We start from the raw sequence: 24353 nt of genomic DNA on the forward strand, positions 1-24353 counted from the left end.
ACTTGCCTTGGTCTGTTGCAACTAGCTCGTATGGGGAGGCTGGTTGGCCGTAAATTACTGCCTTGTGTTCGCTGTGGTGCCATGCTACCTTCTGGATTGTGATAGGTGGATTAGTTGCGTCGTGCGTGTGGTTTGCCGAAGTCATGAAATTTGCCAAGATAGTGGCACATTTTTCTTGAGTAGCTTTTGAAAGTTCAGCCAAATCAATGTTGTAACCAAACCGCAGCTACTCCATCGCATACAATGTAATTCCTTCAGTTTTTGTGTCGAGGAGTTGTTGTGCTTCAACATTACGCAACATACTCTCATCATCCTCGTACTGGATATCAAGCTCTTCAAGTATTTTCTTCATGAGACCTGCAGGATGTAGGAGCAAGCTGGTTAGCACAACAGACAGAAGGCATTATATTTTTCTTTTCTAATAGTACCTATTGTCATCCTGTCTGTGTTTGGCGTGGCCATCGTTTGGTCTAGAGCTTTATATCTTGCGTCGCACTTATTCATGAAGTTGCGACGCTCTTGAAAATTATGGAACCCCTCAATATACGCATGGGGTTTCTCGCCTGCTGAGTTAGCCAATCTCATCTGCTTAGTCATGAGGTAAAATCTCTTAGGTTGTATCATTGGTTGTGTTTCCTTTGCATTGTTCGTGTATTGCTTGAAGAGCTGCACAGTAAGATGAGTGATTGATTCGCATGTGTATACATAGGCAGATGCAAGATCAGACAAGCGTGCAAACCGTACCGTGTTGTGATCCATTGTTTGATTCAGTTTCCTGCACGTAAAAATAATTATTTTGATGATCTCTTACAGTATTTTTGAAGCATAAGATCCGACAAACGTTTAAACACAAATGAATGAAGTGAGGAAAGGAAGAGTAGTAAATTTACAAAAGGTGGATCAGAGTAAGCAGGGGTGATAGGGAAGATGTCTCAGCAATGCAACATATTGAAAATGACACGTCGACAGAAGAGAAGATGAGCAGTTGAACAAAAATTTCTGCTTTGTATACAAGGCAGTTACAAGGTGATTCAATCTGTTTAATAGAAAGAGGAATTGATACTGAAGAGGGGGAAGGAAACTTTCACGTTTAGATGGTCAAAAATCTAGATGGTGTGAACATCTCTGGCGTAGGGAGCTCTAGTAAATGTAGCCGGGTTCGCTCAGTGACGCGTGACAGCATCACGTATAGAAGTCCAGGGGCGAAAACTTCTTTTACAATGAGCAAGACGTTGGTGTTCATTCTTGTGCCTTGGGACTTGTGTCCAATCATAGCATAGGCGAGAGCTACTGGGAATGTGGATTTATGGTACCAGTGCCCATTGAATGTCCGCCTGCTACGCTTAGACCGTTGAAGTGTAAGTTCCTGTTTGGATGTGTTCAATGTGACTTTGATTGCTTTGACGCCTCCTTCTTCATCTTGGAGGATTTCGTCTACGCGACATATTGATCCATTGGCTGCTCCAATTGTTAAGTCTATGTTCTCTTTTATCAGCGCCTTTGCTCCTTCTGCTATTCTATCAATTGCGTGGAAGTCGGGATCTTCAAGCCATGCTTGGAGCTCAGGGACATTGTGTGCATTCGTCTTGAGGCCGATTTGGATGATGTGACTATGCCGATGGAAGCATTCGAAGAGATGGTTATTATAATATCGAACGTCACTCTTGTGTGTGCAAATGATTGTCATATTCCTATCCATGTGTTGCTCTATTTGATCCTGCTTTATGATGCGGTCACCGAGCGCATCGTGGATCTCTTTCTTTGTGGGGAGCCTGACTCTTATTGTATTGAGGAACTCTATGAAAGAGATATCTTTTGCATGGCACACTGAGCAAGACATAATGTACGTAGTAGCAGTGGACCAATAAGTGGATCTTGTGATGTGGCATGAGTAGCACTGATCACTTTGATGCCTGCATACTGGCTCAACTGTGCCAAATCACCAAAGAAGAAGACCTCTTTATCTTTGAATGGGTCTAGCAGTGTGCCGTTGGTGACATTCACAATTTGTCGTACTATGAGATCAAAAGCTTGCTTTCTCAACATAGAAATCTCGTCTATGATAATCGTTTCTGCTTCTTTAATACTAACGTATATGTCATCAGTTTCAGAGATTGACAGGGGATATTGTTGTGTGCGCACTGGTATCTTGCACTGGTAATGGACAGTTGTTGCGATGCTGATTAACCTCGTGGCTGCTGCACCAGTCGAAGCAGCGAGTGTGACAGTTTTCCCTTGTATTATGAGTTGGCTTGTGATATATCTTATGAGGAAACTTTTGCCACTCCCAGGAGTGCCTGTGATCACATGCAGTCCACCCTTTGCTGTTGTAAGCTTCTTGTAGATCTCTGCTTGTTCAGATGTCAGTGACGCGTTTTAGACGTTTTGAAGCTCGTTTAGAAGGGCAGAGATACGAGATGACGTGTCCTATTGCTCGTAGTCTGTTTGCACATCTGGAGATTGAAATGAGGCAGCCTTTGTTGAGGATGTCTTCTGTAGTATCATGTTGTGAAATTGGTGTGTTTGATCTGTCGTGAGCATATTTCGTTGTGTGTACTCTGTGATGTACATCTCAAGATCCTCATCTGTCGCATCACTATCAAATTTCTAAGTTTGCACTCAAGATAGTATGGCCTGGACGTGTTCTCTGGTGAGAGCAGCTGGGATTCGTTTCTGAAGGTGATGCTCTTTAGCAGCACGTTGTAAAAGAAAGCTTTCGGATGATTCCCTGGGTGAAAATCTATGAAACGAACCAGTCGGTGTTGCCACTGCAGCGATTGGCCATAGGTATTCTCCTCTGAAATTCTTTTTTTCCTTTCTTTTCCCTTCGTCACTATGTAATTCTTGTGGAAGTCGTAGAATGTAAGCTTCTCCAGAGTTTGTGGTCGTGCGCAATACAGATCAACAGGGTGCAGCACGACATCGTTGTTGTGAGAAATGATTCGTTGTCGTAGTGTCGAGGGTGATGAGTTGACGTATTGGACGCTATCTCTCTTTGAAATGATTGGGATTTGTAAACAATTTAATGCCACTTTTGGCTGAGATAGGTTTCGACAGTAAAGCGGTTGAGATCAGCTTCAATTTTACAGTGTCAAGGCCACCTAGGCCTAAGCGCTCTGCATCTTCTGAGCGGATGTTGAGATGACCCAGTGGTTCAGTGTTGAGTGCATACTTCAAGAGGTAGTAGGACATCGATGAATTGGTAACCCATTGTATGTTCATATGCGCTCCCCATAGCAAAAGCAATGTTGGGTGGTACGGTGCGACATTTCTGTCTTCGTGTCGGGGCCTGAAGTATTGCCATCTGTGATTTTGTTCGTTGAGGACTGGGCTTGGATTTGGCTGCGCATGAAATGGAAATCCGTGCTTACATACTCCATCTCTTTGACCGTGGTAACAACTTGTACGGCACTTGTGTAGTTGTTTCCTAAGTACGAGTTCTCAGAGCCGGCTTACTTCTGGCAGAACCACAGAGCTAGTGTCTGTCGGGATGTATGCAGCTATTTCAGCAGATAGTTGCTCTTTGTCTTCTTCATGCATCCACAGTATTACATGAGCATGCAATGATCCTCTGTTCTGGACCTCGTATCTAACCAAGTGGTGTTGCACACGGCCCAACACACCTTTCTCAAGTATATATTTGGACATAAGCAGTTGGAACTTAGAGTGGAAGGTGAGGGCGCATTCGACTGGGCAGTCTGTCCAAGTGAAGGAGCCGTTCAACTGACGTGCAATTAGCTCGATCGTGTCAATCTCAGGCCATCGTGTATCTGTGACCTCATCAGCAGTGAAAGTCAAGAAGAAATCAGGCATTCCCCATTCGTCCACCATTGCTATCAAGTCCTTTAGGTTCTTGCAGTGCCACGAGCAGGAACTTGGCATGCTGGAAGGGGTGTTGTACCGAAGCACATGTCTCATAGTATCTTCCTCAGTTGTTGTACGATTGACTATCTTGTAGTTGTCAATGTCCTTTTGCAACAAGCTCGTGTGTGTATTGTTAGCCAACATAAGTGTCTGCTTTAGTTGGTACATTATGAGCAGGTATGGCTTGTACAGGGTGTAAACGGAGAACAGAGTCGATGCACGTATCTTTACATATATATTAAAGTTGATTTTACCATCATACTGGCCTTTCCCAAAAGGGAACAGGAATGGAAACGTTGCCGTCTCTATTGTGATGTCGTTCACATAGCTTGATGCGGCAGGCATGCCGTTGAGCTTGAAAGTAACTCTTCTCTCAAGCAATTGTTGACGGCCACGGAGCTGCAGAGAAGCAAATTCGTAAGTATCGCTAGCAGTGAATGCTCTTCTCCTGGCTGGTTCAACGATGTTTTTGATGATACCAAACATCAAACTTGTGTCAAGTTGCGCCATCAGTGCAAACGGTGCGTTGTCTTGTTGTTGTTGAATGATCTTGCTCACACTATCTTGACTTAGTATGCAAAGGCCAAGCTTCTTATTCGGTCGTTTAGCCATCGACATGTACTTCTGTAGTACGAAGTTGTTCTCAAGATTGAATGCAAGTATGTCTGCCACTTTTGATGTAGCTAGGTCTTGCTCTGTAAAGGTTGTTCTATGCTCTTTACTCCATGATAGCAGAGGGTTATCTAATATTGAACGTCTGTCTAGTGTACCTCGTGCAATTGTTGTCACTGTTGAGATGGCATTGACAGATATGTCAATGATGCTCAATAGCTATATGTAAAGCTGATTTCCGTTCAATATTCTTCTTGTGTAGTCTGGAAGTAAAGGCACACAATATATGCGACGTGCACTTGAGTTCTCACAAGTGGAGCACTGCACCCATTGCGTTTCTATGTGTGTAGCCTCTAAGGTGGATACCAATAGACTGCTAGCAAACATTGCAATCAATGTCTCGTCTGGAGCTCGAGTACAATCAAAAGAGGCACTTCTTTGGATGAAAACTACACCACAAACAAAGCATATGCTTAAAGGTCTGAATATTGTTGCAACATCTGAACTCCATCAGTATACTAAATTGACGATATCAATCCATGATTGTGAGCATGGTAGAAATCTTGCCTTCTTCTTGATTGAAGAATGATGTCTCGCTTTCGATCTGCTAAGGTGTATCCTATGCTTTCGGTGATGGTCCATTGAAGGCTTAAGTCGGACTCGATCTTAATGACTCAATGCGATGAGAACCTTGTGATATTTACTTACTAGTCACGTCTAAGCAACGAACAGTTCAAGCATTTGAAACAACCATGTACCTGGTGCTGGATTGTGCTGTTGTGGGGTTTCGACTTGGGAAGACGCAAGCGATAGCTGATTTCCTGAATGTCCCTTGCAAAGAATAAGTACAAAGCGTTAGAAAAGTAATAGCACAATGTTGAAGGTTCTGAGAGTAATCTAATTATTTGTATGTGTTCTTTTCTTCTTATGTTATTGAAAAAAAAGAAAACGTGTTGGTATCCTTGCACGCGGGAGTTTGCACAGTCCTCCCCAATTTTTATAATACGAGGGAACGTGCCATTCCCACGGCAGCATGCAATTTTCAGTGTGTTCCTTTTTACTGTGTCCTCACCGTTCAAGATTAAAATGTGGCACTTCTTACTCACTGCACGCTGGAATATGTCGCCGTTGCAAATGAAGAGGAGATGTGTCCAAGTTTCTCTTGGTCTGTTTGCAGTGAAACACGGTAGAGTTAGGCCATAACTAGTTGCGCCTGCAAAAAAGAGCTGAGTAAGGTAGTTGAACGTGGACATACACACAAAGCTGTTATGATTTCCAGTGAGACCCCTTTACACCCCATACCCGTGCATAATAACTCTCCCGTCCTAGACGTTGCACAAGGTGGACATGGTCTCAAACATCAAATAAGTTATCCATGCAAGATGTACTAGCAAGTAATGAAGATCTACAAAACAATTGGCAGCATTGTGAAACGAGTAATCACCAAGCAAACAATTAGAGCTAATAAGAGGGATTTGCTAGTAGTGTTGTGCGATGTGACTAGCCCTGGTCTGCTAACGCCATCTATGTACTCCATGGCCCTCGAGGTCCTCCAACTACTCCTACCGACAACATGCAGTAGATCGTATTGCATCAATGCTACTACCACACCGTGCATCATCGCCACAAACCCTGGAGCATTGAATTTTCAAGAGATGTATAGTGCAAAGTGGGACAACAAATTGCGCAAGAGCCGATTGGAAAAGCCTCGTGACCGATTGATTGGAAAGCCCTGAATGCAACCACATGGCGATTAGCCGGAAACCGCCAGGCTTTTGCACTACCAAGTAATGAAGATCTACAGGACAAATGGCAGCATTGTGAAACGAGTAATCACCAAGCAAACAATTAGAGCTAAAAAGAGGGATTTGCTAGTAGTATTGTGTGCTATGACTAGCCCTGCTCTGCTAACGCCATCTGTGTACTCCATGGCCCTCGAGGTCCTCCAATATGAGATGATAGGCTCACTAATTACAACTCTCCTGTCCACGTGTGTTGTCTTTAGCTTCAGTAGCCAGCAATGCATTGTCACCCAATTGAGCCCCTTAGAGCTCCTACGTATCCACAACTCTCGGCTATTTCATCAGATGCACAACGATAATCACCTACACTTGCATCTTCACGGCTCCTCTAGAACAAGAACGCAAGAAGTATATCGGATTGTATATTGTTTGGAGCAATTGTCAGGCCTTGACTGTATATTGTTTGGAGCAATCGTGGATAAGGGGGAGAGAGAGAGAGAGAGAGAGAGAGAGAGAGAGAGAGAGAGAGAGAGAGAACCTGAACCTGCGAACTGCTTGTGGAGAAGATCGACGGTACGTCTGCGAACTGCTTCTCTTGTTAACCTGTGCTCCTGCAGTTTTTATTAATTTGGCATAGCTTTTGGCAGGTCATCGTTTTTTTTAGCGCTGTAAAGCGCTGCCATGTGGGTGAATGACAAAGGAGGGATTCACAAAAAGCCACTACGCTAACGAAGTAATGAAAATTTGTGATGATTAGCAATTTTGAGTCTCGCCCTGTCCTTTATCAATAGTAGCCCACAACTAGCAAGGCCTCATTGTGTTACACACATCAACACTCTCCTTTGACCTCTTCAATAAGGCCACACGCCTTAAGAGTTGGATGGAAACACGTCCCACCACCTAGTCATCACAGGTTTTCCAGAAGCACATTGAGAGAGAGAGAGAGAGAGAGAGAGAGAGAGAGTTGCCTCTCAAAAGAAAAATCACTCTAGCCCTTGCCGCCAACAATCTTTGCACCTGAGGATAGTACTAGATGTGGATACAAACACACAACCTTGTTGAGAAGGAGCAAGATCTTTTTGTGTAGAAGACTACATCACATGAATTGCCATAGAATTCATCAAAGACGTACTACACATTTTGAGTGTGTGTGTGTGTATGTGTGTGTGTGTGTGTGTGAGAGAGAGAGAGTGAGAAAGAGAAAGAGAGGCTTTTCGCATATAAACAGAAGATCTCAACTCTAGAGTTTTTTTTTATTGCATGCATGATGAGAAAGAGAGAGAGGGGAGGGGATTTTAAAAAGTGGGGAACGAATCTTAATGGATCTTTTAAAGATTCTTCCTTTCAAAAAACGCGGAGAGACAAGCATCCAATAGTCGATACAACACTAACTTCTTACGTGCACACAACCTTCAATTTTGTCTTTTGGGATCTTGGCAAATTCCTCATAAAATCTAAATAAAATTCAACGAGGATACTGGTATTGGCCAACAAAAAGCAACAAATAAACGACGGTCTCAATTTACAACACCCTAAAATATTCACGATAGTCAGCTAATAAGGTTGATCCATGCACAAAAAGTTAAAAAATACTAAGGTCTACTATTAAGCAAAGTGTTGAAAAATATCAAATACAATACAGAAGTATGAGGAGAAAGGGAGGGGGTTTCCTAGAAGGTAGAGTGCTGATGCATAGGAAGGCCTATTTTCATAAACTTATAAAATTCCTTCGGACAATAGAAAAGCTGATGTTTCCTTTATTTTCTAGAAAAAGACACAAGAAAGAACAAGCTCAAGAGTAATCCAATGTCAAGCTTGCTCGCACCTACCTCTTGCTTTAACATACCCATTCTTAAATTTAATCGCCATCTTTAGGAGATCTAGAGCAAATTTATCCAGTCTCTCAAGTGAAGAAATGAATGACTTGCATAAATAAGAGACTTACAAGAACTCTTGGCTATGTGTGTTTTGATAAAGTGCCCTCATTGACTCCCTCGGTTTTATCATCAATCAAAAAGTTTGATCGGAGTTTGGGATTCTTCCCAAAAAACAAAAAGACCAATCCATATGAGGCCACCCAGACTTCAACATATCTCAACCCTTCAGAACTCAAAAGTGACGAAGGTCTCGAGAACGAACTTTATATTGATCCTTAATCCAATCAAGAGAAGGATGATTTGCATCGAGTATATTGATCCTTAATCCAATCAAGAGAAGGATGATTTGCATCGAGGCAACTCATCTTGCATGCAAGGCTCACCATGCATTTGCAACCTTTAATAAAAGCTCTCCTAAATTCACGACCGATTAAACTTGAATAGGGGCATGTAGTAAGGTTATAGTACTCCCCAAGATATTTGCTTTTGCCGTTTCAAATAATATTTTACTATGACAAGGATGAGCTTCTGTTTCCTTGGGGAAAAAAACAGGAATCCCACGCATTCAGCTATGCATAAAAGTAGACTTCAAAATTCTTCACTCCGATGGGAGTAACATTACTGATCCTCAAGCCAAAGTCGTGCGAGAAAAAACAACATAAACCTATTTCTTCGAGGAAAATCAAATACCTTGCGAGCAATATCAGGCCTTCCACATAATTACTTGTTTTGGTGCTACAAAAAATAACAATGCTATACTTGAAGCTGAACACTTGTTATGAAGATAACAATACAGACAATCGAGGCCAGCCAGGACCCTATAGCAGCACACACAAATGGTGAAGCCTGATTACTACTTACTAGTTATCTTCAAGATATGTAATGACTGCTTACTAGTTATCTTCAGATGTAAAGAATTGACACAGGCAAGACAAAACCACAATTGACCTCTTCTTTTTTAGTTACAAAAGAGTTGACCATGGTAACTTGGTCCTCCTTATTACAGCTCGAACATGCTGTGAAAATTTATGCGACACTCGACCAGTACAGCCAAGGCAGCTCTCTGAAAGCAACACATATGTATCACAACAAGGCTCCACCGACAATGGTAACAAATCATATTGTCACCTCTTATGGACACAGTCTCCAATTATTGGAATCTCATAAAGCAAGACCTCCCGACTGCATATAAACTGAATCAGATCCACACAATATTCCACCTTTAACACCAATTTTCCCCTTTTGTTGCAATAATGGGTACCTGTAAACACGATGTATTGGGCATTATGAGGATGTGTTTAATCTCTTAACTCTTTGTTGTAGCTCTTCCATGACAGCTACTTGCTGCTTTGAGCGATGCTTTGCTATTGTATGGGTGGTCATTGTTCCCAGCTTCTCAAAGGCCACCTGTTACAAATCAAACTCCTATACGTCAGTATACATACCAGTTGCTGAGTGTGTGAACCCGTTCTGAGATTGGCACATCAGACCTTCAGGAGAGCATCGGGATCAAAAAGATGGCGAGTTGCAGTTTGAAAGATACTGATGACCTCAAATAATTGCTGTGTCAAAAGTAACTCCTCTTCTTTCATCTATGTACAGAACAATATATGAAATCAATTTTCCTGGAAAACATAAACACGGGAACATCCTGAAAAGCAGCAGAGCATTCAAGGTGCACCTGTACAAGTGTGCGCATGCATACAAAACAAAAGATGCTTTTCCAATTTCATGAATAATCTGGAGTCAAAGGCAAGCGCAAGCACCGTAGACACTGGCGTTCAGAAATTTTCCTGATGATGTCCTGACTTTGCATGTAAAAAAGGGTTGGTTCCGTAACCCCTTTTCTCTGTCTGGTCAGGTGACTCTGACGACTCAAAATCTCATTTAGTTCATAATTGGAAAATACATTTCTATTACAAGCACCCCACGGGGATGGGAAACAAAAAAAGGGGGAAGGGGGAGGGGGGCTTTGAGGAAAGAGGGCCTTGCAAACTTAGACTCTACATCTAGACTTTTGTTGTCACTCATTTAAGGCTATACGTCTGATTGATTGAACATGCTCACATGCATCACCATGATTTCTGATAATATGTGACTGTAAACACATGAACTACTAATCCTAGTCAGCTTACATACACCACCGGTTGCCACCTGTACCTTGTACAATCAGTTGTGAAAAGCGGTTATGTAAGAGTCCTAACTTATCTAATGAATCTACAAACTTGCGAATGAGCTCATAAAGGTTTCAATAGAAGATTTCATGGGCTTTCTTAGTCTACAAGCTACATGCCCATGTTGCCAAATGCCCACTAAGTGTAAAAACAACCGTCAAAACACATTCAAACCATTTATTCAAGAGGGTTCCAAAACTGGAAAACCTAATCTAATGGAATGTCTATGAGCATGTAGGTCTTGCGAACACGCTCACAAAATTCCCGGTACTAAATCTCCTAGACTCTAAGAAATTGCTATCAACAGCTGGAAGTCGGTGTAGCATGTCCATGTAACACATAGAGCCATCTGCTTGTGACATCCCCTCCTCCTTAGTTGCAAGGCTGAGGCTAGCAAATCTACGAAAAATTTCTTGTCCACCGAAGCACATTCATGTGTCCCTCAATCCCAACTTCAAAAAGCATTGCCTCACAAGTTTGTGACGTGGCATGCCTGGCCGAGACGACCAAAGGGGCTAGGATTTAATAACCTAACCCCCTCTAAATAACAAATAACGGCCGAGGGGCCCGGACCCTAAATTAAAGCAGAGGACCCCCAAAAAACTTGTGCAACGTGCCGCTGTGGCAAGGCTGTACAGAAATCCCGTAAAACGCAGAAAAGTGCTAACATGGCTGAATTGTACAGTGTATTGTGCAAAGGACAATTGGCACTAGCTTTTGGTGTTTGTTGCTTTTGGGAGCCATAGCTTTTCATGTGACTAGCTTTTCGGCCAGGGGCCTTTAAATACAAAGCCAAGACCCTCTTCTCTAGCAAATTAGCTTGGGAGCAGTGCAGAGACAGAGGACCCTCTGACAATGTACCTTGTGAAGCATCAATAAGAAAGAAATACTGAAAGGGGCGCCAATCTTTGGGGCCAATGCATCTGGAAGTAGAACTCCACCGCTTCGTATCCTCTCTCTCTCTCTCTCTCTCTCTCTCTCTCTCTCTCTCTCTCTCTCTCTCTCTCTCTTCAAGTTCAATACAGTTGTTGTAGATTTGATGCTTAGTGTCCAAGCCTATTGCAATGGTATCAAAACTCAAACAATCTAAAGATCCGATCCCTTTTCCGCACACCACATGGACTCTCGGAACGCATCCGGTAAAGAATAAACTATTCCACCGACTATCCGACTTCAAGAAGATGAAGTCAACCCGACTCCCAACGGGGGAGAAGCAAAAACCAACAGAGATTCCAGACCTCCTTCTAAGGCATCGGGGAAAGAGCATGGCCTGTTCCCGCCAGGAGAAGTCGACAAGATGGAGTACAGGCGGAAAAGAACAGGCGAGACAACTTTAAGCACTTCAAAACAACTGAACTGAGAGAGAGAGAGAGAGAGAGAGAGAGAGAGAGAGAATTTCACCCCAAGAGAGCACTGGCCCCAAACCTTGGCGCCCCTTTCCGTATTTCTTTATATTGCTTCAACTCATTAGAATGCCGGTACTCACGCTCTACACTTCCACGCGAGCCCTCAGCACAAAAGCAACTTACAGGAAAAGCTTCAAACTAAAAGTATTTGGTTCAAAAGTTGCCAACGCTAAAAACAGTCAACGCTTTTTGCGAAAATCCGTACTGCGACATCAGCACGCTTGTCAACGTGTTTTTCGGGTGTCCGTACAGCCTACCACCTCATCAGCCTGTCAACACGATTTGTGGGAATACCATGCAGTGGTGCCACGTCATCTTTTTTTACGTCGGGCTTGAAGTGTATGGATCCTACTTAAGTTCTAAGGACTTGGGCCCCAGTGAATGAGGTCCCACAAGTTGGCACGACTTTAATAAGTTGCCCCACTCAGCAAGGATCTGTAAGTTGGTTAGAACTCTGCTTCTTCTACTGCTTCTAGGGTTTAGGTCCCCTGACCGGGAGCTGCATGTTGGCTCAGGTCTTCAGTGGCTTGACACGTCAATAGTTTGTGACATTCCCTCTTCTTGAGAGCAGAGTAATCGTCCATGATTACACTAAATCTGCAAAACAACTCAAATTAGCTCAAAAAATTTCAAGGGTCATTCCAAGGGACATTCGCAAGGACAATTTGTTTTCTCATTCCAGATCGGAGCTCTTGATATTCTTACGTAGTAAAATTAGCCATCACCCAGACTGCACTTGTCACAAACTGCTGATGTGTCAAGCCACTAAAGAATGAAACCAACTTGCAAATCCCGGACAAGGGGCCTAAACCCTAAGTGAAGAAGTAGCAGAAGAAGTTCCCACCAACTTATGAGACCCCATTCAATGGGGCCCAAGGGACCTACAAGCATTAAAATAAAGTAAGACCAGACACACACACACAATGCTCTTGCGAATTCAACTGATGACGTGGCACTGTTGTACGGATCACCCGCAATTTGCATTGGACTGCTGACGTGGAAGATGTACGAAGTTCCGCGTTCTACGTTGACTATTGCTGACGTGGCAGACTGTGCGGATTTCTAGAGTATACGCTGTAGCTTTTGGCGTCAGATGCTTTTGGACCATAAGCTTATGGGCTTAGTGCTTTTTATGTAAGCTGCTTTTAGAGGCCACGGACCTTTAAATATGACCCATGGGATCTCACTCTGGGAGTCCACCCGCGGGGGATGCAAAGCAAAGCCATGGAAGTTGTACTGAGTTCAAGCAATATAAAGAAATACCAAAAGGGGCGTCAACATTTGGAGCCAGTGCTCTCTTGGGGTGGAACTCCATCACTCCCCGTCTCGTGTGCCGTGCATCTCTTTCAGTTCAGTGTTATTTGAAGTGTTAAAGTTGTTCAATTTGTTCTTTTCCGTTGGCACGCAGTGTCCATTCCGTTACAGCACTGATCTATAATGGGTGTCTCGATGCACTAAAATGACATACCCAAGCAATCTCACCCAATTAAGAACATTCAATGGTTGGCACATCACAATGCAACACAGATGTTGACATATACATGTTACAAGACACAACAAACAGTGCCCCTAAGCACTCCCCCGAGACAGACGGTCTACGGTATGAAGCTACTCGACTACCTCGTCAACCCCCCCGCAAATAACCTAAAAATGTATGAGCCCTGAGAAGGCTGATACAACCAAGCATACAACTAAAACACTCCTAAACATCCTGTCTACGTCGTTCAGAGGTTTTCCAACGTACAACGAAACGCTCCCCAAACATCTCGTCTGCAACGAAAGCATTCGCTAGACATCCGGTTTGCGTCATTCCAAGGTTCAAACATTATCAAACAGCATTTCCACTACTCCATCGGGGAGCAAATCACCAGTCATTGAAACCAATACTAAAACTGGCGTCAAACAATTCAAATTGGCACCAAGACAAGCGATTCAATCCATTTCAAACAATACTTTCTCAGACAAATTTTAGAAGTATCTAAATACAAAACTGTAACGAACTTGGACACCCCAAGTCCAGATTCTGTCGCGACACAGCACAGATTCCTTAAAACAATTCACAAATACCGATAGAGAGTCGACACGGCCCGACGTAGTTCTGTGCCAAGAGAGATTGGACCCAAAGACTAGCACCCCTTTCGGTATTTCTTTTATATTAATCTGTGAGCAAAGTAAAACTACCCGCGGGTGCTCGCTCTCAGATTTTGTGTCCAGATGCTCTGAGAAGTGAGCCCCCTTATGTCACTTATAAAGATTACAAGGGATGCTAAAAGCAAAGCCCCAAAAGCATGAAACTCAAAAGCACTTCAATCTCAAAAGCAACTGGTCTTCCAAAAGCTTAGAAAGCACCAGCGCCAATTGCGGAAATCCATACAACCAAGCCACGTCAGCAGCCATCGTAAGTCCGTACACTCTGCTATATCAACAAGTCAACGCAAATCACCAAGTTCCATACTGCTGCCACGTCAGCTAGTCAGTGCTGTCTGCGGCATTCCTACTGTCTGCCGCGTCAACAGTCTATTGGGCATGCCACGTCATCACTTTGTGAGAAAACAACTAGAAAATTCATTCAGGTTTTTGTTCAAACAAAACTTTGAGGGTGATAGGCTTGTCCTTCTGCATCAGGATGATCGTACGGTTGCGGATTTGGAGTGCGCGTCATTCTTGTCATGTTAAGGCATGCCAAAGAGAACGTCGCAATTGCCCAACTTCATGATATGGAAATCGGCTTTTCCATGGTATCCTTGGATAGTCATTGGAAGAGCCCCAATTAGCGGGACCACTTTGTCAGTTTGTACGGTAGCTAGTTCAGCTTCAATTTCGTGTCCCTGTGAATCATAATCAAATTGCATCTGCGTCAAGAATACTCGATGGATGAAATTTTCAGTAGCTCCGGGATCGTAGAAAATCAGGGCTTTCTTTCAAGCCGTGAACTTTGCGATATGCTTTGCACAATTCATTTGAACTCTCAAGGTTTATGCCATAAATATCAGGTACTAGTCCCTTAGCCGTCGGTGGCCCTGGAGACCTTTCTGTTGTCGGAGCGAAAGGTTGCTCTGAAGATGTCGAGGCTCGTTGAGGACATGTATTGACGTATTGAAGCCTGAAGGTATGCCCAGTCTGAAAGCATTCAAAACATCAGCCTTCTTATCATAGCTATCCAAAACGGGAAATCGGAACAGGAAACAAGAACGTCAAGGAGTATGAAATGCCATTCCCTGTTACAGATACTCACGTTTGAAACACGGAACAGGGATTCAGAACGGGAAGTTGAAACGGGAAACGAGGAACGGAAACTTGAAAATGGCCATTCCTTGTAACTATACTTCTTCGTTGACGTTGTGTCAAACAAGGCCTTTGCAATTGACTTTCACGTGATTCCAAGGGATTTCTTCGTTGTTTCCCGAAGTTCTGATTGTTTGTCGAAGTCGCTTCTATAGTGAACTCGAGCTTTCCTTTCATAAGTTTGTAGCCAACCAAGGCATGATCCCTAACCACTTGCATGGTTGAGACTTGCTTGAACAGGGATTCATAACGAGAAGTTGGAATGGGAACATGGAACGGAGACTTGAAAATGGCCATTCCCTGTAACTATGCTTCTTATAACAGGGTTTCTCATTGACGGTGTGTCAAACAAGGCCTTTGCAGTTGACTTTTACGGGATTCCCGGGGATTTCTTCGTTGTTGCCGAGAGTTCTGATTGTTTATCGAAATAGCTTCTGAAGTGAGCTCCAGCTTTCCTTTCATAAGTTTGTAGCCAATCGCAGCATGGTCCATAACCACTTAAATGGTTGAGACTTGCTTGGACAGACTATATTTCTGCAATGGTGATGGTAGTCCAATGGTGCATCGCTTGCAATAGTCCTCCAAGGGAATCAACTTGAAGAAAGACACCGGAAGGTAAGACGTCGAGCTTTGGTTGTAGTCTACCAATGGTGTATCACTCGCAATAGTCCTCCAAGGAAACCAACTTGAAGAAAGACACTGGAAGGTAGACGTAGAGAAACCTTTGGTTGTAGTCTTCCATGGTTCTGTGGCAAGCATTTTGAAGTTGCCCCATTTCGACAAAATCTAGAATTCAAAGAGAGGAGTCAATACAATTGCGTGCAAAAGTTGTCTTAAAAGCTTGCCATGTCCTTGGAGCATCAGTTGCGTCACGATTGAACTCCACCACTGCAAAGCATCAACTCTAAGAAATCCCGCTGCTCGAGAAATCTTGGATTCTTCCGTAAAGTTCCCCAAAGCATAGATATTGTCGAATTGCTATAGGAACTGCAACTCTTTCTTCTAATCTTTCACTCCCAAAAAAGTGAAAAATTTGATTGTCATCCCGCCATCCATAAAATCCTTTGGCTAATTCGACGCATACCTCGGACACGAATAATAAGGATATCCATACGAGCTCCAATCATTGTACCCTGGTGGCGATGATGGTGGGGGAGGTGGGGGCAACGCCCGTGGCAAGGCCGGTTGCGTTGGATCAGGGTCAAATAGTTGCACCATATTCCTAAAGACTCCCTCAATCGAAAGAGATGGCTTGAAATGTTACCAGTTAGAAGAAGCTCTCGTGCTTTTTGGTGCCGAAGGAGGGGGTACTGAGTAACATGTAATTCAGAAACTGTTGGAAACCCTGCAGCATTTAAAGATCCTTGCAGATGCCGTGAAAGTATGTCGCGAAGCTCGTCGAGAAGAAAGTGAGGTACTCTGTCAAATCCATAAACACCATGATGCTCTGTCTCTTCTAGATAGGACCAGTATATGCTTCGAGAAAAGCACACGACCTTGGAGCCCTAATACCACAGTAACGGGATGGCAACACGTGCCAACGGAAAAGAACAGACGAGACAACTTTAAGCACTTCAAAACAACTGGAGAGAGAGAGAGAGAGAGAGAGAGAGAGAGAGAGAGAGAGAGACGAGGAGTGGCAAGAGTTCAAGCCCAAGAGAGCATTGGCCCCAAACCCTGGCGCCCCTTTCGGTATTTCTTTATATTGCTTTGACTCAGTACAATGCCTGTCACAAAGTGATGACGTGGCATGACCTAAAGGACGGACTCCAGACACAGAGGGGTCAAATCCCTGGTGAACGATGCAGAAGAAGTTTTACCAACTTTCAAGTCTTGCCGAGTGGCCCAATTTTAAAAGTTCAGTTCCTACCAACTTATGGGACCTATCCAATGCGGCCTAAGTAGTAAGGGATCGCACAAGGGATTAAAAATTTGGTGGAAGGTTGATGACATGACAAATGTACGGACATCAGTGTTTTACGATGCTGACCTGGCAAGCCGTACAAATTTTCGAAACTTACACTAGCAGCTTCTAGCGCTAGCTTTGGACCCAGTTGCTTTTAGACTTGAATCTTTTCATGTACTTTGCTTTTGGAAGGCCCAAGGCCTATAAATTGATTGCCAAGGCCTCGATGACCAATCTCAGGCAGATTAGCTTGGGAGCACTGTTGAGAAGAGGACCCTCGGACATTGTACTTTGTGAAGCATTAATAATAAAGAAATACCGAAAGGGGCGCCAATCTTTGGGGTCAATCTCTCTGGGCGCGGAACTACGCCGTGCCATGTTGTCTCTCTCTCTCAGTTTTGTTCAGTTCTTTCACTTTTCTCACGTGTGTTGTGGTAGATTCTCAGCTTGGAGTATCCAAGTCTGTTACAATGGTATCAGAGCTCAGTCAATTCTTCTTCTACGAAGCATCCGATCCCTTTACTCGCAGCACACATGGATTCAATCGACGAATACTGCCAGGAGGAAACTGCGGTACCCAACCACTCCGGTTCGGGAGAGAATAATGAAGACTCCAATGCACATCGTCCACCTTCATAAGGTTTGGAAGAGTAAGGCACGTCTCCATCTACGTACGAAAGAATGGAGATGCAACGTCAACAGCAGGTTGATGCTTGTGCCCAGCAGATGCTTCAGTACTCCAAGGATCCCCACCAAGTATGCGAGATTTTTAGTCAAGCGTCTACTTGGCGAGATGCACTCTGGATGGCGTACCACTATACGTTCACCTTTGAAGTCAGCTTTGAAGAAGACGACTACACCAGGAACATCTACTCAGAATGTGTACTCAAAGGATGAATTTGAGGACGCACTAGAATGGTGAGTCAGCAAACTCATGAAGACTAAGAAGCAATCGCGGAAACAGAGCCGAGTAGTAGATTATCCAGGCTACTTGGGTCGAAGATCTACTTTTAAGAATGCCAAGAAGCGTGTGAGATTGAGGGTGTTTCCAGTTCATCCTCACCCTCTTCTGACAGCTCGGACAGTTCTTCTACCCCTAAGTCTAGTGACGAGGAAAGGAAGAGAAAGAAGAGGAGAAAGACTCGGAGACATAGCAAAGGCAAGAAGAAGGCAAAGAAGAGCCGATCCCACAAAAAATCTCGAAAATATTTTGATGGTTCGGACAAGGACTCTTCCTCCTCAGATACTTCGGATTTTGATGAGCCGGTGTTCTCAACCAAGAGAAGGTACATTTATAGAGCCAACCACTACGATTTTCTCGAGGACAAGGGCAAGAAGCCTAAGGATTTCAAGGAGAGTGGGCAAGCAATAAAGTTTGATAGTTTATCTCGCTGTAAGGATACCCAAAGGTCCTCGCTTTTATCCAACAGTTTGACATAGCCTACTCCGGAGGAGACTACTCAAAGCACTCCAAGGTCTGGAGGGCGGCATCCTACCTCAAGGGGAACGCGCAAACATGGTGGTTTACCCTGCTTCTACAGAAAGAGACACCAACGATGTGGCTACAGTTCAAGCGACTTTTTACTTCTTTATGGCTCACAATTTTGAATCATCTTAGGATGACCAAGGAAGACACTAGATCTTGGAGATGTCTCTCCATCCTATGTAGTTGTCAAACTTGACATCCTTGTCACCGGCTTTGAAAACCGGCATCTTGGGGTGACACTTGTGGTTATCCTTCTTGAACTTGGGCTTCTCTTTAGTGTTAGGTAGGGAAGTAGTAGGAGTTTTCTTCTTTGGAGAAGATTTAGATATTGTATAAGAAGTAAATGTAGTAGTATAATCAGGAGAGTATGATTTGAGAAGAGATAGAGACATCCTTGCATTCGTTCAGTAGAGAGTTCTTTTTTCCTCGCCCTTGCAAGCTCTTGGAAGGCCGTTTGTCTTGATCCGGAGATCCCTTTTGTGCTTCTGCACCTCTTTCCGCATCTTCCTCTTGCGGGTTGTTACCCACCGGCAATATTTTCTTGATGCACGTCACCATCTGTTCCTTGCACGTTCTTGATTCCTTCCAAAGCCTTTTGGACAGCCAGCAGCATGAGAAGCTGCTGTAATTCCGCGAGTTGAACTCGTACTTCCTGAAGTTCATCTTCAGCCGTTCTTCCGTGGCTCACCATGGTTCTTCCCGTTCCTTTCCGGAATCGTCCTCCTTTGCACGGAAAGAGAGGAATCCGAGCGCTAATACCATTGTCACAAACGGGAGCGCACACGAATAATCAACAAGCTAGATATTAATAAACTCTCAACCAAAAGAGACGAGAGAGAAGATGGACACAGTATTTGGGACCAGTAGATAAGTTGGTCCCCCCCCCTTCCCCCCTTGAAGAGAATCTTTATTAGGGAGAATCTTTTTACAAAGCACAAGAAACGAAGTGATCCCTCCATTCTAAATCATCAGAATCAATGGTCAGTTCCTTCTTGTGCGGGCAATTCCCAAGAGACGAGCTCTTAATTCTGTTTCCGTCTGTACCTAGAGCGTGAAGCCCTACAAAATTGTTCTTGATTCCGTTTTCGAAATCTCTGAGCATAGCCCGAAGCCTCCTTGCTCCTTCTCCGTAATGGAGTACCTACAAAAGCACAAACACGAAACAACACCACGCATCATGAATTCACAATCGGTACCTGTCGCTCTAAGTGCAATAAAGCAAACTCCGTGTATTGGCTTCTCTCGATCACTTGCGAATTCCCGAAAGAGGTACCCCTTGTTGCTAGTGCTGGTGTTTCTGTGAAAAGCGCACACACACACACACACACACACACACACACACACACACACACACACACACAGAGTAACAAACTTGGACACCCCAAGTGTAAGGTGCAACGGAAGTGAATGTTCAACTTTGCCCAAGATGAGTGCTCCGAACTGTGCTCAAGGTCCCTTTTACTTACGGACATAGTTTTTCCACACGTCGGACGCACACGGGTACGAAAGTACGAAATAAGTACGGATCAGACTACTCGAAATTCCACATGTCAGTCTTTCAGATAGCCTACTACATAGGATGCTACATACTACACCACCTGGCACTAGGCAATGGGCACCATGTTTAAAACTTTATATACAAAGAAAAAATCATAAAAACTTTATACACAAAGACAAAACCAAAACCACAGAGAATAAAAAGGGGAGAGATGGTGCCTCTAAGTAATAAAGTAACCTCCAAACAAAAAGGAGTGAGGACTAGTCACTGTAGAAGCAAGCCAAAAAACATTTAAAAGTGTAGTCTCTTGAAGGCTGAATCCAAAACATAAGTAGAGAGTCGAGACTATCAGCTAGAATCTAACTATACATACTAGAGTCAGCAGTGAACACTGAACACCATACGACATAAGTAAATGTCCAAAACCATGGTCCAAAAGCAAGTGCCCATGTGCAGTGAGCTCTAACTCTCACCATAGCTCACATCCTCATCGTCATAAGCAGCATCGTCCTCGTCCTCGTCCACGTCCTCATCCTCATCACCACCAATTGAGCATGATGCTCCAATATGACTGGTACCAGCAATGGGAATAGGCTCTATCGCATCTGTAGTACTCTATGCAATGGCCTCCTAAATCTCATGCAAGACAAGCAAGCGGTCCTCATCTTTTTTCTTATTGAGCATTTCCAATGTGACCTCCATTCTCTCATAGCCGCGCTCTTTGATTTTGGATATGAGCCTCAAGTTCGTGTGTATGTACACAAGCTTCTTTGTATGAGATGGGAGTAGCCTATTCCTTCTCTTGGTATGAATGAGAGAGAAGGTGCTCCAATTTCTCTCACCTGGAGAGGCACATGTCCCTTGAGAAAGCACCCTCAAAGCAAGAGCTTGCAAAGCGAGTGTACAAGCCCCAAAGTTTCCCACCATTTCACCCCCTCTTGAATCCTATTTGAATCTTTTGCAATTGGATGAGCAAATGACTTGTTTTCAGCTTTATAAATGTCAAACTCATCAATTAGGGTGCCTTGCAAGGTCAAATCACCCTTGGTGTACCTGTCCAAGAATGTCATCCATCCTTCATGCACCTCGCCATCACTGTCTTACCCTCTTCCTCACCATATAGGATGCAACATGTATCCAACAGCATGTAATGGTGTGTGCAACATTTCCATCTTTCAATGCATACATCCCTAATCTCTCTCATCCTTGCAGCATCAATGCCTTACATGTTTTCAATTTGCTCTACCATGCAATCCGTAAGCTCATACATAAGCCCCATGGTGGCTCCTTCCCTGTTAGCCAAACGAGAAATTTTCAAAATTGGAGCAGTTATTTTCAAAATCAACCTAGCCTCTTGCCAAAAGCATGCATTAAACACAATGTTAGAGACCTCAGTGGCCTTTTCAGTCTTGGATCTCTTCATCTTCACAAATTGTCATTAATCATAAGCTTGCGCATACCTTGCATGCATCTCTCATCCACAAGATTGGCCAACATAATAAAGTAGCACGCAAATCGAGTGGCTGACGGCTTCACCGAGTCCTTGCTAAGTTGCCGAAACAATGCCAACACAGTAGACTTTCTTGTCACAAATGTGACAATCTTTGTTGCATCCTCAAGCACTTTTGAAACCCAGCCAATATGCCCAATGTCCTCAAATAAAAGGTCCAAGCAATGGCAAGCACATCTTGTAAAAAAATGTGTTTCCACTCCCTTTCAATCATCTCCCCAGCGCCAACACAATTGGTTGCATTGTCCATGCATAATTCCATAACATTTGCTGGGCCAACCTCTTCCGATGTCTTTGTTTCCCCAGATGTGTCTACAACTTTCAAAAACACTGACCCATGAATAGAGTGTTAAGTGCAGCGGAATGAATGTTTGCACTTTGCTCAAGATGAGTGCTCCGAACTGTGCTCAAGGTTCCTTTTCGTTCTTATGGAAGGTAGAGCCTTCCGTTCTTAATGAGAGAATGCTATGATCACAGACAAAGTGAATGGACACTGTGCGTGCAAGTGTATGAGACTGAGAGATAGAGAGAGAAGAGAGATACGACACCAGAGACGTTGTAAAACCCTCCTCCGAAGGCCCCACTCGTCGGCGAGAGTGGTCTACTTATGATTGCACAAACTGGTACAAACTGAATGCATGTGACTAATGCAAGTCTAGGCTATGTCGACGATGACGACGGTGATGACGAAGTCGACCTAAGGGCTGAAATCTGCAATCTTTCTACTGCTGTCCAAAAACGCTATGGGCTAAACTCTACGACTAGTCCAAAAACGCTGATTTGGGGGGTTGTTTATGTGGATCTTTGACGCTGAAAATCTGCAGGTTTAGGGCTGAAAACTGAAGATCTTTACGGGGCTGAATCTACTACTTCTTGTGGGCTGAATTTACTACTTCTTGTGGGGTAAATCTGCAAGTCTTCTATTGCTGAAATCCAAAACGCTAGAGACTGAGGTTGACCAAAAACGCTAGCTGATCTTGCATTTCCAAAAACGTTGGGCATGTGAAAAACGCCAGGCATGTGCTGGTCATTCCAACGACGATCTGATGCAAAAACGCCAAGGGCTGACTTTCCAGAGATGAATGCAAAAACGCCAAGGGCTGGTCTTTCCAACGATGATCTGATGCAAAAACGCCAAGGGCTGACTTTCCGACGATGAATGCTGTTGAAAACGCTAGGGATAGGAATCTGCTGCTTGGAGAAAACGCCGGGATCTTGCTTGGAGGGAATCCACCAAGGTTCTACTGAGAAGTTGCCTGTTGAGCAAGGTGCTCCTGCTGCCTCTTCTGCCATTGAGTGCTAACTTGGGTTTGCTTATATACAAACTTAACAAAATTGCCCTACCTACTTTTGTTGGGAAGTCACTTAAAAATAATAAGTGAAAAATGTCAAAAATAGAGAAAATAGGATAAAATCATTGGAAAATTTCCCTAACTGATTCTAATGGATTCTGATGGGAAAAATGATGATCATGATGTGCAACAAGAGGATATGCATCTATACTAAGTGATTGGGCATGCACGGTCTGCGAACAGACTCACAAAAGTGCCAAATCACTTCTAATCTAGACTGACTTGATTGAATTGAACCCTTGCTATGTTGTAGCTTGTCCACGGACACATAGGGTTGGATGTGTCACGTGACATCCCCTCCTTTTCAAAGTGAGGTACTGGTACCGAACTGTATGGCGTCGAGGGAGATCGCCAATAGCATCCGGAATCCTGGAAGGGACTCTTCGCCAGCCCACTCTGATGTGTGGGTCGTGCGGTACTTGAACTTCATAAAGGTCTGCAACGCTTGCTTCTTTGGGCCGCGCCGAAAGTGACACAAAGTCTTTTGTGGCTCCTTCGATGCTTCAACTTCGTCTAGAGTCATACTTCCTTCTTCTTCAAGAATCTCCATGGCTAAAAATTCTTGAAACCATTTCCAACACAAAACCATGAACAAACCCACCATTCCATGAAAAGTGAGTGGAAAAAATCTCGTCTTCCTCAAAGACTGTGCATGCAATGTAGATGAACAAATAGACCAAATGCTAAACCGTTCGCCACATACACGCAAGCAATGAGATCGAATCTCTCTCTTATGATCGAAATCAATCAACCGTGGCAATTCACAACGGAAATGCCCATGCTTGGTGCTCATACTTTCATGTGCTCTTTCGGAAACTGTGTCATGCCAAGGAAGAGACATAGAATGTGACTTCCTGACATACAAACTTTTCAGCTTTTCATGAACAATCCGCATACATTCGTGCTCATCCATGAGAGAAACGTGCTCAACATACAATATGTCATGCCTAGAAAAAGGGATCACATAAAGATGTTGACTAAAATACAGAAAACGGTCACGAATAAAACACTCGAACAATGCGTGCGTATCAATCATGCGAACACATAATACTTCCTGTGAGGGTTTTGTGGACCAAGGCTCGAGAGCTAAGATCGGTTCTTCCTGAATGATCGAATCGTCCCGTGGGGGTTCTTTGGACCTCGACTCGAAAGCCAAGATCGGTTCTTCGTGATTGATCGAATCTACAACGAGGTTAGCTTTGCTAGAAAAAGCATCCACTAACACATCATCATGGTGAACAATCACATCATCTTCATGCAACTCATCATACTTGTGAGAAATCACACCTTGATCATGTAAATCATCATGCTCATCATTAACATCCAATCATCATGCTTCACACAATCATGCAAATCCTGTGTATCATGCGTTGGAGAAGAAGAGACTGAGAGTCTCCTTTCCCCAAATTTCTTGCATCTATGCCTGAACTTGAGAAAAGAGTCGCCAGAACTCTTTGTTGTGTTGGTCGCTCTTTTCTTTGAGAACTTTGTTCTCTGCTTGTCTTGCTTTGTTCTCGCGATCAAATTTGGCTTGACTTTCTTTTTCTTCCAAGTCGTACGGACGCTTTATGGCTGCCTGTCACAAAACGGGAGCGTACACGAGCACTTAGAAATCTGAAAAATAAAATACTTTGTAAATGT

General features: G+C 43.7%; 1 protein-coding gene across 3 annotated transcripts in view; it reads right to left on the reverse strand.

Moving 5' to 3' along the window:
* Nucleotides 1-9024: 9024 nt before the first annotated feature.
* The window catches only part of LOC147449853 (Ypt/Rab-GAP domain of gyp1p superfamily protein), a 57317-nt gene continuing 41988 nt past the window's right edge, over nt 9025-24353 (reverse strand). The window contains exons 6-8 of one of the 3 annotated variants that reach the window (XM_086522218.1): nt 9586-9687; nt 9357-9502; nt 9025-9277 (exon numbers count right to left, since the gene is read on the reverse strand). In XM_086522218.1, the coding sequence (XP_086378344.1) occupies nt 9380-9502; nt 9586-9687 (225 nt within the window). In that variant the 3' untranslated portion in view covers nt 9025-9277; nt 9357-9379. Of the gene's footprint in view, nt 9503-9540; nt 9688-24353 lie in introns of all 3 variants that reach the window. The other 2 variants (XM_086522217.1, XM_086522219.1) reach the window with 2 other exon arrangements.

Source organism: Adiantum capillus-veneris, chromosome 10 (assembly GCF_014529385.1).
Source record: "Adiantum capillus-veneris isolate H3 chromosome 10, ASM1452938v2, whole genome shotgun sequence".
Classification (NCBI taxonomy): Eukaryota; Viridiplantae; Streptophyta; class Polypodiopsida; order Polypodiales; family Pteridaceae; genus Adiantum; species Adiantum capillus-veneris.